This window comes from Myxocyprinus asiaticus, chromosome 20 (genome assembly GCF_019703515.2).
Source record: "Myxocyprinus asiaticus isolate MX2 ecotype Aquarium Trade chromosome 20, UBuf_Myxa_2, whole genome shotgun sequence".
In the NCBI taxonomy this organism is placed as follows: domain Eukaryota; kingdom Metazoa; phylum Chordata; class Actinopteri; order Cypriniformes; family Catostomidae; genus Myxocyprinus; species Myxocyprinus asiaticus.
Genome location: NC_059363.1, coordinates 22,670,457 through 22,687,837, shown reverse-complemented (window position 1 = coordinate 22,687,837; position 17,381 = coordinate 22,670,457). Strand labels below are relative to the sequence as shown.

The window sequence follows — 17,381 nt, the reverse complement described above, 5'->3', positions numbered from 1 at the left end:
TGCTTTGAAACGATGTGTGTTGTGAAAAGCGCTACACAAATAAAAAATACTTGACTATAAATTTCATTATGGCCAAACCAAACTGAACTTTGCAATAACCACTGGATACAATGTCTGATATGGGCGAAGAGAACATCTCAAGAGGAATGTTTTTGTGCAGTAACTCATGGACTAACTGCATTCATTTAAAGAGAAAATACAAGTGTGAACAACTGTAATTGTGACAGAGGTCTAATAAATTGAGCACTATCCGCCTATGGCATGTTTGACCTGCGAAAAGGTCTGAATTTTCAGCGACAGGATTTGTATTGTATTTCTTTCTTTCTTTCTTTCTTTCTTTCTTTTAATCTACAGACTAGCAATGACGAACAGTTATACATTAATAACACACACATGAAAAACTTATTTACTGACGGTGGGCTATAAACATGTGCCATTTCTATAAACAACCTAAAATAATCGAGTCAAACACTTACCTGGTCAAAGGGTCAAGAAATGTATATATACAAATAGCCTATATTAAAAGCAACATGTGGGCTGTCGTTGCGCGTTGACATAATTGTACAGAAAATATGCTATTATTGATTTTTTTTTTAATTCATAAAAATAATAATTTAAAATAAATAAATCCGACTGTGCAGCTGGTGCAAGATTTGTATGCTTTTGTTAGATATCATATACAATGACAATGTGTGTAAAGCAACAATGAGCTTATATTGCCTATAGCTACAACAAATGCAGAAGGAAGTATGCAGTCGCACAATAATCTTCAAACATGTTCTCCATTCCACAAAATTTTCCATTTTATCTCCCATTTGACGGGAAATAATGTCGCATATTGGTATGATTATTATATTATGATTATAGAAAACCAATTAGACCGTTAGGCAATTTAATACGGTAAAAACAAACATAACGACATAAACAATAATAAATAAAAGGCAGCAAACCAAAATAGGACTCTCCCTTATTACGACAGAGAATATCTACAAAAGGCCTATATCTTTGTAATCCTTTCATTTTACTTAGGCTATGCTTATAGCCTATAAAGGCCTGTGTGTTCTACTAAAATTCCACCTTGTGGGAATCAAGTAAGTTTGTTTGTTTGTTTGTTTGCTTGCTTGCTTGCTTGCGTGCGTGTTTGCTTGTGCGTGTCTTTGTGTACGATTTGTTTGCACATGTGAATCAGCGTGTCTGTTGTTCAGTCAACCCCGCAACAACGTCCTCAGCACAAATACACACCTATCACCCCTTCCATTAGAGAAACTTCAACCGTAAATATAAAGCAGCTGACTGATGCCAGCACAAGTGAGGTTATTCTTGCGCCCGCAAAAGGACATTTATGTAGCATTTACAGAATTGAACAACAAGAGATGTAGTGCAAGTCTATTCTGAATTTCTTGAACATCACCATGGGCCTCAACCAGTAGCCTACTGGTCTATATGGTCCTTATTTTGTGTTTTATTTCGAAATCTCAAGAGAAGATGCTCCCCACCCCATAGAAATACTAGATGTTATAAGCTGTCATTTGTTTTCTCTATGCCTGGTGAATAGCAAAGGGAAGACTGCATGCATCTTGGCTTATGTTGTTAAATTAATAACCCCATCTCTATATACACGCCCAGAAATAGCCTAAGTTATTAACTCGCTTTATTAGTGCCATTGTTATTATCATTAATATTCAGTTGTAGTAGTAGTAGTAGTAGCAGTGATTAGCCTATAGTATTGTGCTTGATCTTGTTCTTATCAACTGCAGTCATGATGTTGTTCACGGTTGTAGTAACATCCTTATTACCATAGTACGCCAATAATAAAGATGCTAATAGCGACGTAGTACACCATGCATTAACGTCAGAATGTCCTACATGTTCAAAATCCTTTACATAAACTTGCAACTAAGTATGTTGCTACATGTAAGGACATGACGTCTCAGAAAAACATTTAAATTGTGATAGGTGTGAACCAATGAATAGGTAGGCTGTATGTTTTAACGCTTATATACATTCTACATTCAATGCAAATGCAACACTTACTGTTCTCGCCGTGCAATTTAGCTATAGATTAATGGTATATGAGCTCTATAGCTGTATGTTTTAAAAGGCACTTTTTTTCCGATACAGGAAGTAGTACCTGTTTTTGTGGCTACCATTTGAGTCCCTTTTGTTTTTCCCCTGCGGTATGAAAACAAATGGAGGACGCATGGATATGTTGAAACAGCACTCTGCAATTATATATATATATATATATATATATATATATATATATATATATATATATATATATATATATATATATATATATATATATATATAAAGATTGAGTGAGGTTATGTGGTCTGTTTTTCTTGTTAGGAGTTTGCAGGGGGAATTGAAAGCCATTGTTGACTGGGCATGAGCATTGGTGGATCTTGTGTATCCTTACGCACTTGAACAGGCTCTAAGAACTGCTCAATGATTGGCTGCACGGTTAATACTTATGCTGCTGTGGTTGGCTGCAGTCTCTAAAAAGGTTCAACCAATTTTTTTACAGCTTAGTGTCTGTGGCTCCGTAATTAATTGTAGCTAGCTGTCTCATATCGACGTGTTTTTTTCAGGAACATGAAATAGTTGTGCGGTTTTTTTTTTAATTAGAGGAGCTGCCAGAGCAAGAGATTTGAAGTCCAACTGTGCTGCTGCTGCTGCTGCTGTCGCTGCTGGTTGTTGCTACTCTATCTTACTTGTGATGTTGGACATGGGAGAAAGGAAAGAAATCAAAATGATTCCTAAATCATCGTTCAGTATAAACAGTCTGATTCCCGAAGCCGTCCAAAGTGACAACCACCACCACCACCACCGAACGGTGCATGAGGAAGAGGAAAAGACTCCTTTACCTGCCCCAATCCAGGAACAAAAGTCGGAGAACACTTGCGCGAAAAGTGAGAATTCATCCAACGACTCTTCGTGCACGGACGAGAAGGAGAAACAGGAAGAAAAAAGGGACTCCAAAGAAGGCGAAGGAGGCAAAGAAGGCGAAAAGAAAAACGGCAAGTACGAGAAACCGCCTTTTAGCTATAATGCTTTGATTATGATGGCGATCCGGCAGAGTCCGGAGAAACGATTAACCCTTAACGGCATTTACGAGTTCATTATGAAAAATTTCCCGTATTACCGGGAGAACAAACAGGGATGGCAGAATTCCATCAGACACAACTTGAGTCTGAACAAATGTTTTGTTAAAGTGCCCCGGCATTACGATGACCCCGGGAAGGGGAACTACTGGATGCTTGACCCCTCTAGTGATGATGTGTTTATTGGCGGTACGACGGGCAAACTTCGGCGGAGATCGACCACCTCGAGAGCAAAACTGGCTTTTAAAAGGGGTGCACGGCTTACTTCCACTGGACTGACATTTATGGATAGAGCTGGCTCTTTATATTGGCCCATGTCACCGTTCCTCTCGCTGCACCATCCAAGGGCGAGCAGCGCGTTGAGTTACAACGGCACATCGTCGGTATACCCTAGTCACCCGATGTCCTATAGCACAATGTTGACTCAAAACAGTTTGGGGAACAATCACTCCTTTCCATCCTCCAATGGCTTGAGTGTTGACAGACTTGTGAATGGAGAGATTCCTTACGCCACACACCACCTCACAGCGGCCGCTTTGGCCGCTTCAGTGCCATGTGGGCTCTCCGTACCCTGCTCCGGGACTTACTCGTTAAATCCGTGTTCAGTGAACCTGCTCGCGGGCCAGTCCAGTTATTTCTTCCCCCACGTCCCTCACCCATCCATGACCTCCCAGAGCACCACGTCCATGAGCTCCAGGGCTGCCTCTTCCTCCTCCCCGCAAACGGCCTCCTCTCTCTCGTGTGACTCGTTAAGGCCTTCCCTGCCCAGTTTCTCATCCGGACTTACCAACGGACTTTCTGATTACTTTACACATCAGAATCAGGGGTCAACATCAAATCCACTTATACACTAACTAACATCCACAGGATCAGACTGTAAGTGAACGTTTTACACCAATTTACACTGTAATATATATAAATGAAAAAACAAATGAGAAAAAAGGACAATGCAAGCCGAATTCCAGGTATTTTGTATTATTATTATTATTATTATTATTATTATTATTATTATTATTATTATTATCCTGCATTTATTTCTGTATACAAACGTCAAGTGTCGCGGAACTGTTTATTATTCCACTGTCAATAACGTGCAATGTGACCAGAGTAAAATAAAAGGCTGAAGCTTAGGTTTTTTGAAAAGGCAGTATGATTCATTTAGAATGTTTATTTAAATGGTGGTTGCAGTTGTCTAATTTTAAATGTTAAAATATATAATATCTTTACAAAACAACCACCAGGCATCATGTCTGCAGTATTATCACGTATCATGAGCGCACTAATGGGGTGAGATTTTTCAAAACTGTATTTTCATTTTTAAATAAATATGTTCTATAAGTGCACAATACCCGTTCAAATCCGTGACTCCTTGTTTTGTTATTTTAATAATACAGACTGTATAAATGCATCTATAATGCATTTGTATACATATATTAACAAAACAGTTTCTTTGTAGATCAAAGAATGGGTATCAAAAAGCAAAAGAACAAAAAAACTTTATTATTGTTTTTTTTTTTTTTTTTTATTTATTTTTTTTGGCTATATATATTTTAATATTAACTTTACAGACAGTTCTGAAGGGGACAGACGTTATGAATGCTTTTAGTTTGTGTCACCACCATGCAGGTCACATTCTTTTTGTAATTAGTGAAATGTCAATACCTGTTGTATAGGTTAACTTTGCGAACGTGTAACCCGTGTTGAGTAAATGCCTCATAAAATATTGAGTGATTGTTTATGTCGTCTTTAAATTCCATGGTTGTGATTTTGTGGTCCTATGCCCGTGTTTGTCGCTTAAACTGTTAACCGAACAAAATAAAAAAAAGTAGGTTAAGTACATTTATTAAGAACATTTTGTCTTTTTTGAAGAGCTATCATTTAGCAGTCTGAAGTTATATTGATTAGAAATGTATGTTTAATAAAACAGTTTGCAAACCTAAACTTACAAATTGATCTTTGAAGGGTCAATTGGCAGACAGAACCAGACACACCATTTTTTTTAGGCTCCTTACTACTTTAGTACTAAGCAATAAATAAATAAATAAATAATAATGAAATAATAATAATAATAATAATAATAATAATAATAATAATAATAATAATAATAATAATAATCCTACTGTAGGCTTTACTAACCGATATATGACTAAATATTAAATTCTCCCTTGTATTGTGAACGTTTCATTTGGGTTACTTGAAACGACTAGAAATAATTTCTTTATTTTGTGTTTAAAAAAAAAAAATCTGAAATATTTAGCTGTAGCTTAGCTATTACACATTTATTACAAACGTCTCCTAGTTTAGAGGTCATACACACTAATGCATAAGCCTGATAATCACTATCAGCTCTTGTTTTTCGGCCATCAATACTCATTAGTTGCAGTAGGCTACATAGCAACAACTTAGCTTTCAACACTTTACATCCAGTAATTTGCTCATTTTTTAAAGGAGACATTGTGGTAATTGTGCCCAACCGTGATGCAATAACCTCTGTACTTTCTACAATAGACCGGTGGAACCCAATATCTCCTCGCAAGATGCTATCGCTCAAATGTTAAACGGGGTGACCACTCAAAAACAAAAGAAGAAGAAGAAGAAAGAAGAAGAAGAAAAAAAAAAGCATTTAGAATTTAGAAGCAGAATATTTTCTTTTTAGTAGAAATTAAAGTAAAATAAATAAACAAATAAAAATCTTGGTGTAGCCTATGGAGATGTCTTTCTCTTTAATCGAGCTACAGAATATTCCGCCCTTTTACACATTAATATATAGGCAATATATATGTCGCCTACATATATAGGCTATGCATATGTATGGATGCAAAACAATTAGCCTTCAAGAGAATGTATATACAATAGAATTACAACAGAGACGTATTGTATACGCAGAAATGTTTCAATTGGAATTTGGACTTAAAATTGTATTTTTCATGTGCCATTTTGTACTTTCAATTTCTACTCTTCTACTTTATTCAGCTGTTTGACTGAAGACGCACATAACGAAATAATTCATACCTACATGTGGTGGATGTTAAACTTGAGTAGCTTCATGAACAAAACATTTCTATTTTCTTTATGATTCTGAGCCAGCAAAATTATGATCTTTGGGCTGATTGTTTGCTCTGTGCTTGTTTAATTGGATTGCATCGGCTTCCGGTCTACAGCTTTCAATCCACAAGGATTTACAAACAATCTACCTGAATCAAAAAATGAGGCCTAGAATCACTGATAATTGAAATTAGCGTGGAAATCCTTATCGATTCGACGCCGTGGACCCATAGTTGACACGAAACGGGTGCATTGTATTTCACAGACATTTATGCAGAGTTAATAAAACGATGCACTTGAAATTATAATAATAATAAAAAAAAATAAAAAAAATAACAAGATCTTGCAAGCAGGCTGTAGTCATAGGCTACAAAAGGCGTGGTTTCTGCGTATTACCCAGAGGCACAGGGAGTGTGTGGGGGGAACTGGGGACAACCTTACAGCCACAAAGATACCAAAACACATGAATCAATTGAGTTTATGCAAATAAATATACCTATGTTTTCGAGAGAGTTAAACAAGCATATCACAGTAATAAAATTACAGTAGTAAACAGATTAAATGAGTGTATTTCTCCAATTAAGTTAAATAACAACACGAACAAAAGGACTAATGTACAATGTAGCCTACCACTTATTCGATCAACTATTAACAAATTGTCATATTTTTATGCATGTCTATAGCGTGCGACATTTGTGCTTTTTCTTTCTTCTTCTTTTTGCTATTTGCACATGGAATGTACATGTTAAAAAACTGTCCTGTCATGAGACCTACACAATCTTCCGTATGTAATCTTGCTGCCTGCGATCATTTGTCTTCAAATATGTGTGACTAAAGAGGTCAATTCAGAATATGTGATATAAATCAGTGTTATAATACTCAATCTCAATCAAATGACGTATAAATAACCTGTTTGGCATGATTTTATGCCTAAGGTCATTATTAATAATAACTGTTGCCATGATATGGTAAAACGGAGCATTAACAAAGCTGATCCACGTTTGAACCGTTAAATGCTAAGGACGTTAGCTCTCTGAAAGTAATATGAGCCAGGCAGAGTGAGGGCGCTAGAATGACACAGAACTGTAGTGACATTAACTTCATATCTTTGTAAAATACATGGCCTCTCGAATACCAAGTTTTGCCCGTGGCAAAAATAGCTATAATATCCTTTACAAGCTGTGAAAAAAAAAAAAAATCTCAATACAGAAAGTTGCTCCCAACAAACCACTATACTGCCTAAATAAATAAATAACTCCACGAAGCAATGTTGAACGAATATTTTATTTGTATTATTATTATTCCACTGATGCAAATTTATCATCATACTTTTACAGTAACCATAAACCACTCAACACCAGTGACACAGTAGCTTTTAACATGAAATTAGACACAGTTCAAGGATAATGAACGCAATAATCACACTCTTGTAAGAACAAATTATTACAAATATCATATCCTGCTTTTTGAAAAGTTTTGAAACCGAAAACGACTTCTTCAAAATACCTGCTTTAATAAGCATAACAATTGCAATAGGCTTAGGCCGAGTTATCTTTGTTTTTGGGTCAACAGGATATTTTGAAAAGGGTTTGTGGAAAACGCCAGCCTATATTGTAGTAAAATATTTGCGAATGAAAGAAAACATTCGACAGATCGTGAATAATTGTTTTAATGAGTGTGTGTAACGCTACCGATTTAGTGAAGAGAGCTGTAGGGTTAAAAAAAAAAAAAAAAAATATATATATATATATATATATATATATATATATATATATATATATATATATATATATATATATATATATATATATATATATAATTTTTTTTTCTTTTTTTTTTTTTTTTTTGGACGAAATTTGATCGTTTAGCAAAACTGTGTAAAACCATGGTCTTCCTGAAAGTCTATATTTCATAAATGGAATTCCAAATATTCCAGTTACTTAAAAGTAGCCATAGTCATATTGTTAAAAGGTGTTTGCAGATTTGTATTACACGCAGTCATAAAGCAGCTTTTTATATACTTATATACGCCACCACAATAGCGCAAAATAAAACTAGAAAATATTTAGGTCTCCTTTGACTATTTTGAATTGTTGCTGGATAAAAATAACATCATTGGACTAATTAGACATATTAGACACTATCTGTTATTACAAAAATTTGTATCAGACTGATGCTTAGCCTATATAGTGTCTTGTGGCGCAAATGTTTTAACAGTCTCGCTTGAACACTCAGTAAGGATGTGACTGGTGTGGCTAAGAGTCACGGCAGGCTGCCCAAACTGAGCAATATCATTGTTTCTGATTATTTGGTCTAAAATGTCGTCCTGTTTTACTTTATTTTGAACCGCAGTGAAGTGATAAAATAAGGTGACAAAGACCTTCTCTGAGAGACCTTTTTTTTTTTTTGCTCCAGGCCCTATGGACGGAAACCCCGAAGAAGAACACTACCAAAAATAAATGCAGGATGTAAAATTATAAAAACTCTTAATTTTAAACAGTACAGATTTTATGGAAATATTTTGAGGGAATTTTATTTCTATGGCCTATAGTAGCGCTCTTGTGAGTAAGCGCTTGTCTCTTGACCTGTGCATTCACCCTGTTCTCCCCCTACATCATGCTCTTCATGTTTAACGTCTTCTTTCCTCGGGGAAAAATAATTTGTTTATTTATCTGTCTGTACGTCTATCTATTTATCTCTCTATGAACTTTAACTGACTTAAATTGTTGTTATAAATTAGGATAGACTGATAGCACGTTGATAGTGTTCCTTTAAGCAGACCCAAAAGCCATTTTTGGAGAGTTGTGTGACACATAAAAGACATGCGCTAATCCAATATGTTTGGTCTGGTGTATTTAGTCACAAAAAGGAAACACCACCTGGGATGCATGATAACTTTCATTCAGGCTAATCAACAACAACTATAATAATAATAATAATAATAATAATAATAATAATAATAATAATAATAATTATTATTATTATTATTATTATTATTATTATTAATGTGTCTGTAAATACTAGGCCTTTGTTTATTTATTTACTTATTTAGTTTAGTTTAGTTTAATAAACAGAAGTTTTCTTCAGGCCTAAACGTAGCCAACAGGTGCCCAAATTATTCTTGTTGCCTGACATCACTCCTTCAGTTATGGTGCACTATCTATCAGAAGCAGCCTCGAGACAATGCGTGGAATCACAGCCTTCGTGCTATCAGATTGCAAACTCCCAGTGCGGGTTGGGTGTCCAAAACAGAACCAAACAGAACTCACTCGCGCATACACTGTAGGCTATATGTGCAATAACGTTACAAAAAATTTGTAACTGTGCTTCATATTATAATGCCATAATAACTCTAGCCAACGTATTGAATTAGATCTAGTTTTAAATGTTCTGCCGCAAACAACCGCAGAATTTCGTTATGCTGATTTAGAGATTTCACGAGCAATCCTGATGGTCCAAGTAAACACGTACACCCTTGTGGTTTATGAAGCCACGGTAGCACATTCAAGGCAAACTGAATCATAGTGCCAATTCGGTTTTTATAATTCTAAAACTTAATGGAATTGTTAATGTGCGGCAAAAAACAAAACGAATATTGAGCACAAAAAGACCAAATGATGGCAAGAGGGCGACGCATAAAATGGTAAACAATAATATATAAATAATATGAATTGCAAGTATTGTTACGATTATTATTATTACATGATTACTAAAAAGAAAGAAAGCAAGAAAGCATATTTTGCTGTCAGTTTGGCCTATTGAGCACAAATGCATCTATCTATTCCTTAGACTTTCACCTAGACAAGTGTAGCTGCACCGTTACACGCCACGGTGTCTTGAAAAACTAAATGAAATGGAATTTTCTGAATGAAAATGTATATCAATACGTTTCACACAAATGTGTATTATTTTAAAACCAACATTTAGGTCGTTTAAGCAAATATTTAAGATGTTATGTGGGAGGAGGAAGATGGGCCTAGCCATTCAGATGGCCCGTCAAAACACGCGTGGGTTGGTAGAAGCCACGTCGTGCCTGACTGTTTCCAGGTTATGCTTTTTTCTTAATTATTTTGGAATGACGAGCTAATTCCACCAGCGCTTTCAGAAAAGAATGAAGATATTTCCCCTATTCCGTCTTTTGGGGTGAGGCAGGTTGTCTGTCAGTGAGGTGTAGGCGACAGTCTGTCTACAAGCCGTAAGCTGATCTGCAGAGTGCTAGAGGAAAACGGGCAAGATTCCTGGCCTGCAAGCCGAGATATTGATCTACCTCAGCCACCTAAACAAAGCCTCACCTGTTTCCCTTGTCCATACTTTATTTTATGCAGTCTAATGCTTGTTTTGTTTGACATTTCTTTTATTTCCATGGATCCGAACTTTGATACACTTTTGGGAGTACTACATAAACACTGTGTTGTACCTGAACATCCAGATCTCACCAGAAGCAGAAGAGACCACCCTTCTCTCCCGGTGCGGAAAATTACTCCCCGTTGTCTTAACAGTTATGCCAGAAAATAAAGTTTTCATTCAGCGCGGCAGTGTCCAATAACATCCGACGTGAGATAAAACTAATTACTCCATTATGCCCCTCCAGTTAATGGTTCATAAATTGGATCCACTAAAAGCTCCTTTATTATTTATCAGGCTTTGCTTTGGGCTGCTTGTTAAACATATCAAGATTACTTTCTGATCTTGTACAACTATTCGTCTGCAGTGGTGTCGCACAGATTCATTCATACAACCCTGCGCCCACTTCTTTTATCAGTGTGTCTTGAACACAGTGCTGCTGAAAGATGGCCAACTTAGCCAGAGAGGAAAATGTTGCCCTGACTAGTCTGATTCCTTTGTTAATTGGACATATTTGTGCATTTCTTAGAGGCATAATATTTGCCTAAATTTGCGTAAGCACATTTTCCCCCAGCGTATTTAATTTAAACACATATATGCATAGACAGTATAGCTACACCGATAAAAGTCTTCGGAACATACAGGTGCCATACCCCTGTGGCATGCAACACATGCTTTAACAACTTACCTGAAAGTGAATAAATATTAACAAACAACACGCACATGTATCGTCAAGGAACACAAATTACAGTGTTAAAATGATTACTTTTGCACATATTGAGATAGGCCTTGTCTATTTATTGTTTCATTTTCAAATCATTTATAGACTTAACATCCGAATTTAGGCCTTGCCTCAAAACTGCTACAGTGCAAACGATCAATATACAGATGGTCAACATATAGCTTAATATAAAAGTCCACCTCTTGATGATGATATGTTCAGTATCAAAATACCAACAAACAAAAAGGAGGGCAAACAAACTAGCCAGTCAATACAATTAGCCTCTGTTCTTGCGCCTACTAACATTTGTTTCTCTTCAGGGTTCTTCAGTTAAGGGTGTTGTTTGAGATCCTAATTGATTGAAATGCAAATGTGTTGTAATACTGCTCCTGATGATCATCCTTACACCTGTGAAATGCTATGAAAGGACAATACCCTAAATGGTGTTTGTGGCATCAATCCAAAGACAGTATGTGGGTCATCCATGGACTGTCTCATCAGTGCATCAGTTTCTGAGGTGGGGACTCTTTATGGACAGAAAAGGTGCCTCACAGCCAGACTTTGGCTGCTCAATAAACAAGCCAAACTTTTCTACTGCCAGCCTGCTGGAGATTGTATAAAGGAAGATATGTTTAGATGTCTGATTGTTTGAGGATGTTACAGAGACATGTCCAAAGTATTTGGGCACAAGGACTTGAGATGAGATTGCAAACCAATGGCGCTCTAATTTGTGAGGTATTATTGCCCAAGATCAAGGGGGAATTCCGCAGGATGGATTGGGATGCAAGATGCTAAGATCTGAGGGAGCATGCATGTCTTTATAGGGTAGCTAGCTGAGCACACAGGGCTACCAAATACAAACTGGGGGTCTGTGGGTTTGATTCCCCAGTGGTGCACCAAAAAGAATGAATGGGTAACAGAAGGGTCCTAGTGTATAGTACTGCCGTTGTGCACCTGAGCAAAGCACTTAACCCCAAGTTGAGTGCTGCATCATGTTACTCCGGTCCCCTTAACCCCTCCTCCATCCAGGGCACTGCTGCAAAAGAGAAACTGTTCTCTAAGAGTTTTCCCAGGTGAAATAAAGGTATAAGGGGAAATGAGAGTATTGATATTGTGAGAAAATCTAGCTTTTTTGCTTTGAGGTGCAAGAGACCTTCTTTTTAAGAAACAATAACACCTGTACTGAGGGCAGAGGTTTTTAAATAGAGAGTAAATAAAGATTTTCCAGAGAACAATGAAATATGAAAATATGGAAATATGAAAGAGGTCAGCAAATATGTGCTTCATTTTAAGTTTAACTTTTTTGTGTGTCCGGGAGGACAAAGTTGTATACAAGTGAGCGTCATTGAAATGTGTATAGATTTTGAGTTTTAGATAAATCAGGTTGTCCAAGTCTGAGCTCATGAGTCTGGGATTTTGAAGCTGGGAGGAAATAAGGGTGTTTAAGGTGCCTCCTATTGACCTCAGCTCTGATGCTCTGTGCACAAGCCCGTGACACGTTGAATAGTTTTCACTATTCATCCTCGTCAGATTGACTGCACTTCAAGGAGGACCAAAGGAAGGGAGGAGGACAGAGAAAAACAAGGAAGAGAGATTAAGTCACACTCATTATTTGGATGTAACTATTATGAAGATGTTGAGTGTGGCATATGGTGAAAAATCAGTGTAATTCAGTATTTGCAAGTGGATTTGTTTTTTTTTTTTTTTTTTTTTTTTTTTTTTTAAATGTAGACAGCGTTGTCATGTCCGAGTATTAAAGGGGTCATCGTATGCTTTTTTACATTTTCAACTTCTTTTAGTGTGTAATGTTGCTGTTTGAGCATAAAAAATGTCTGTAAAGTTACAAAGCACAAAGTCCACTCCAAAGCGAGGTATTGTCTATATTAGTTTAGCGCTGTTTCTGAACTCCCTAAAAGGACTACACTGTAGTCCTGAGTTTTTTTCCGGGATCCATCTACGTCACAGGATCCATCTACGTCACTAATTTAAATAATTATACCAAAATTTCAGTGTTACCAGAAAATATTGCATACAGGTCGCCACGCCTTATTGTTATTTTTTTTTTAATAAATTGTATAGCCTTTGAAAAATGTTACAAGGCCATTCTATTTATGTATGAGTCATCTACTTGGTGATATAATGTAGGCTAATCTCAGTTGTATCATATATGGTGTAGAACATAATCTTATTTAAACTAACATCAGATTAAATATTTTTGTTGTCCTTTACAGAACATTGTAGTGCATTATCAAACAGATGGGTCAGCATTTCAAAATGACAACCCAAAAAAAAAAAAAAAAAATTCCGAATACAAAATATTTTGTATATTTGGAATATAAAATAAATGTCTATTTAATTTTCCATGCATTGTGATCCTACTTTACAGATGTTAAATATTAAAGATGTTTTACTGTGCTGTTGCTAGATTTGCTATTATCACTATGCTATCAGTATCGTTTTAGTGGCATATGCTTTTCTTTTTTAAATATATATGTAAATTTAGCAATATTACTGTTATCTTTCCTTATGATGAATGTTCTGGCATCTGTTAGTGTTACAGTGTCACCATTTCTTTTAGTGCCAAAGAGGGAGGGGGATAGAGTGATGTGCATGAATTGAAAAGAGAAATAACAGTCTTAAATTTGTCATTGTCTTCCTCCTAGATGTCTGGCAGTGTGTGCTGCAGTAGCCTGAATCCACCCTGTGATGCGTTACTCACCCATGCTGAGAATGTTTACAGTTGTAATCAAGGTCCATGTAACTTGTTTGTGAAATGTTTTGCCTTTATGTTTTAGAGGTGCTATACAATTTGCAAATAGTAGGGCATGAAGTCACAGTTTGATTAAATTGCTGTCAGTACAAAAAAAAAAAAAAAAAAAAAAAAAAAAAGAAGCCAAGACTGTTATTTTGTTATTTTGAAGTTCATTTTTCTCCCTTTAGACAATCTTATAATTTAAATTAAATATGAATAACTTGGCATTGTGTTTGTGCAACAATTTGCTTTGCATATGAAGTTATGTATATTTTCTATATTTTAAAAGCAATGTTTTGTGACATTTTGATTGTTGTTGAGACAGTATTCCCTTGTTGCTAATGTTTTTGCTGTGAAGGAGAAAACATGTACTGTGACAGTAAATTTTACTTTGAGAGATTAAAACGTATCTGTTGTTGTTAATTTCGCAGGGGAGGACATTCTTTGCATGACCACAAAACTTCTTTCTGTATTTCTTGAAATGTTTTCCAACATTTGGCTAGTTGACACAAGTGAGACTGATGACTAAATAATGCCTGATTTGCGTGTGTGTGTGCGCGCGTGCGCACGCTTGTGAACTTAAGGAAACCTTGATCAAAGGCCTCCATAGACATATACAAACACACACAGGGGATGCAGTGGATCAGTGTCACAGCAGCTATTTTAATGAGAAAATATTGTGTATTTATTTAGAAAGATAAAAGTGTATCCAGCCATGACCATGACACATTTTCCCCATGTGATATGAGAGGTTTGAGCTTGCACATTTTTAACACCCACAAGCTTGATTCGCTATAGACGTTACGGGTCTCCAGAGATACCATCTTGAGGGTGTCTTTTATTGTCTACAGTTTTGAAAGTAAACAACACATGTCTCATTCATAGACAACTAATACATCATGGAAGAGATAATGAGAGCTTTTCCTTGCTTTCTTAGGTGAGAAAACATTAGAATGGAAACGTGGGAAAAATCAGTCATGCCTCAAAATGTAAATTAAATATACCATATGAAACAAACACAATGCAAAAGAAACTTCATTTCTGATGCATTGAAATGCATTGAAATATATCTTGTTAATATTATTGCAAATGTTTACAAGATATCAACCCCACAGTTTTTCTTGACCTAAATAAATAAATACAAATAAATAATAAGCATTGCAGATTCAACAACCCTGAGAGACTATAAAAATCTATTAAAATGAATTGGCTGGGGGGAAAAGAATATCATAGACCATTTTTTTTTTGATTAAATAAAACAAAATAAAGCAACAAGTATGAATCGCAGATGATTTTCTGAATAACTGAGGATGTGATCAGTTATAGCTCAAGCGTTGTTCCTACAAATGAATGTTTCAAATCCCATAATCAGTAGCTTCTTCTGGATGTCCGAGCCCTAACTTGGGACAGGGGAGCCCCAGTTTTAACACAACGGCCTTCCTCATGCAGCACATAAAAACACCTCTCTCCTTGTACCCATGCTGCGATGGTTTCTGACCATTTGAGAAAATAAAGAGATGCAAACGTTCATTCGCCCCTCTCGGTGGGCGGAACTCGGAATCCAAGCTGCCCTTGCCACCAATCACAGAGCAATTATCTACTTGGATTCATGGGAGTTTACTAAACAAACGGCAGCCCCGGTGAGTCCCTCTCAAGCTGCTGCACGGATCAATTCTACATCACAAAGAGTCATCGATGAGTGCACTGTCTACACACTCATCACCTATATGTATCGATTATTTTTGTGTCTTAAAACAGGTGTCCATTTTATATATCTGTTAGCTCTGTCTGTGCATCTTCTTAGCCTTAATTACTCACCCGAACAGTTTATGCCAAGCTGCTGTTGTTTATAGCAATTATAATTCATTTTCTTTTACCTTAAAATAAACAACACCAAGGTCTGTCGTACTCAGACCACAGTCAATTGCACTTTTGTGGCTATTAGGGCAGATATGGCTCCAGAGCCCGAAAAATCAATGCCACCTTAGACCGATGACAGCAAATTCACAGTTTCATCCGAGAGTGTGTGGCAAATAAGTCGCACTTGTCTGCACACAAAGGAAAAATCCCCATGTCTTTGTTTATAAAGTGCAAAAATCCGATATGATTGTAGGGTTGTTTCGTCGCCAGCACTTTTGGAAAAATATTTGTTTTTACCATTTTAAAGCAATTTTGTATTGAACAGGCCCGCATTAACAGACAGGTTTGACAGGAGGCCCTAAAACAAAATAAAGACAAAAAGAAGAAAGGAAAGATTTTATCCCATGACAAAATTGAACATTTATATAACGGGGACTTGTGGACAGAAAAAAAAATAAAATAAAAAATAATAAAAAAATAATAATAATAATTTTGTGAAAAAAATACGAGCAGATCGGTCAATGGATCGAAACAATGTGTAGGGCCTTATTCAGAACAGTGACAGCAATGAAACCGAGAACGTGAGGGATACAATTGAATGGGTGGTTCTGTTGTTTAAAGAAATATTCTGGGTTCAATACAAATTAAAATCAATCGACAGCATGTTGATTATCACAAAAAATCTAACATTTCTTAAAAAAAAAAAAAAAAAAAAGGCTAAATTGAGGTGACAGTGACGCATATGGAGGTGAACGGGGCCATTTTTTGGAGGCAGAAATGTGAATCTTACAATTTAGTAACATCTTGCATTAATTCTTCTGTTAAAATGCGTGTAGGCCTATTGTTTAAGCTGAAAGTTGTTTAAATCGTCGGATTATAGGGTTTACGGCTTTAGTTTGTCATTGCAACGAAGTTGTAAAATTGGACACAACTTTAAAAGAAGTTAGCAATTTTTTTCCCACACTAAAATTATGTTAACAGGCTCCTGTTAACGTACTGTGGCTATACAGACCTACACTGTAAAAAAAAATCCTGTTGTTTAAAAAAAATAAAAAATGAACTGGCAGCTGTTTTTGCCAGAATAATTATGTAAAAAATACAGTAAAAATTTAACAAAATTTACAGACCAACCTGTACATTTTACAGATTAAAACTGTTGTAATTTACATGACCACGCTGGCACTGTAAAAAATAATAATTCTGTTAAATGTACTGTAAAAAACGTCATAAACTTGATATTAAGCTTTTTACTTTATAAGGTATTTGTTAATCACCGTAAAAATGACAGAAGAGAACATGAAGTTCATCAATAGAGGCCCTTCCTGGAGCAATGACCAATAAACATGTAGAGAGACACAAACACTAAACACCATCAGGGTAACACATGTGGAATTAAAATAATGGAGTAAACATTAACTAAACTACATCAAATATAACACAGAACACCCCAAAGTACATAACTGATATTAAAAATAAGAAGAAACATAACTATTCCCATAAAATATAATGAAATATGATGGGTCATGCAGGGAATTGTTGAGGGAATGCCTGA

At 35.9% G+C, this 17,381-nt stretch overlaps 1 protein-coding gene across 1 annotated transcript; it reads left to right on the top strand.

Moving 5' to 3' along the window:
- Positions 1 to 2,578: 2,578 nt before the first annotated feature.
- LOC127411087 (forkhead box protein G1-like) lies at positions 2,579 to 14,359 on the top strand. Its single transcript, XM_051646458.1, has 2 exons — positions 2,579 to 3,983; positions 13,881 to 14,359. The coding sequence occupies exon 1, from the start codon at positions 2,723 to 2,725 to the stop codon at positions 3,959 to 3,961; it is 1,239 nt and encodes a 412-aa protein (XP_051502418.1). The 5' UTR covers positions 2,579 to 2,722; the 3' UTR covers positions 3,962 to 3,983; positions 13,881 to 14,359.
- The last annotated feature ends 3,022 nt before the right edge of the window (positions 14,360 to 17,381 follow it).

Excerpts from the sequence above, each read along its gene's own strand:
- LOC127411087 (XM_051646458.1), top strand. The coding sequence starts at position 2,723 with ATGTTGGACATGGGAGAAAGGAAAGAAATCAAAATGATTCCTAAATCA.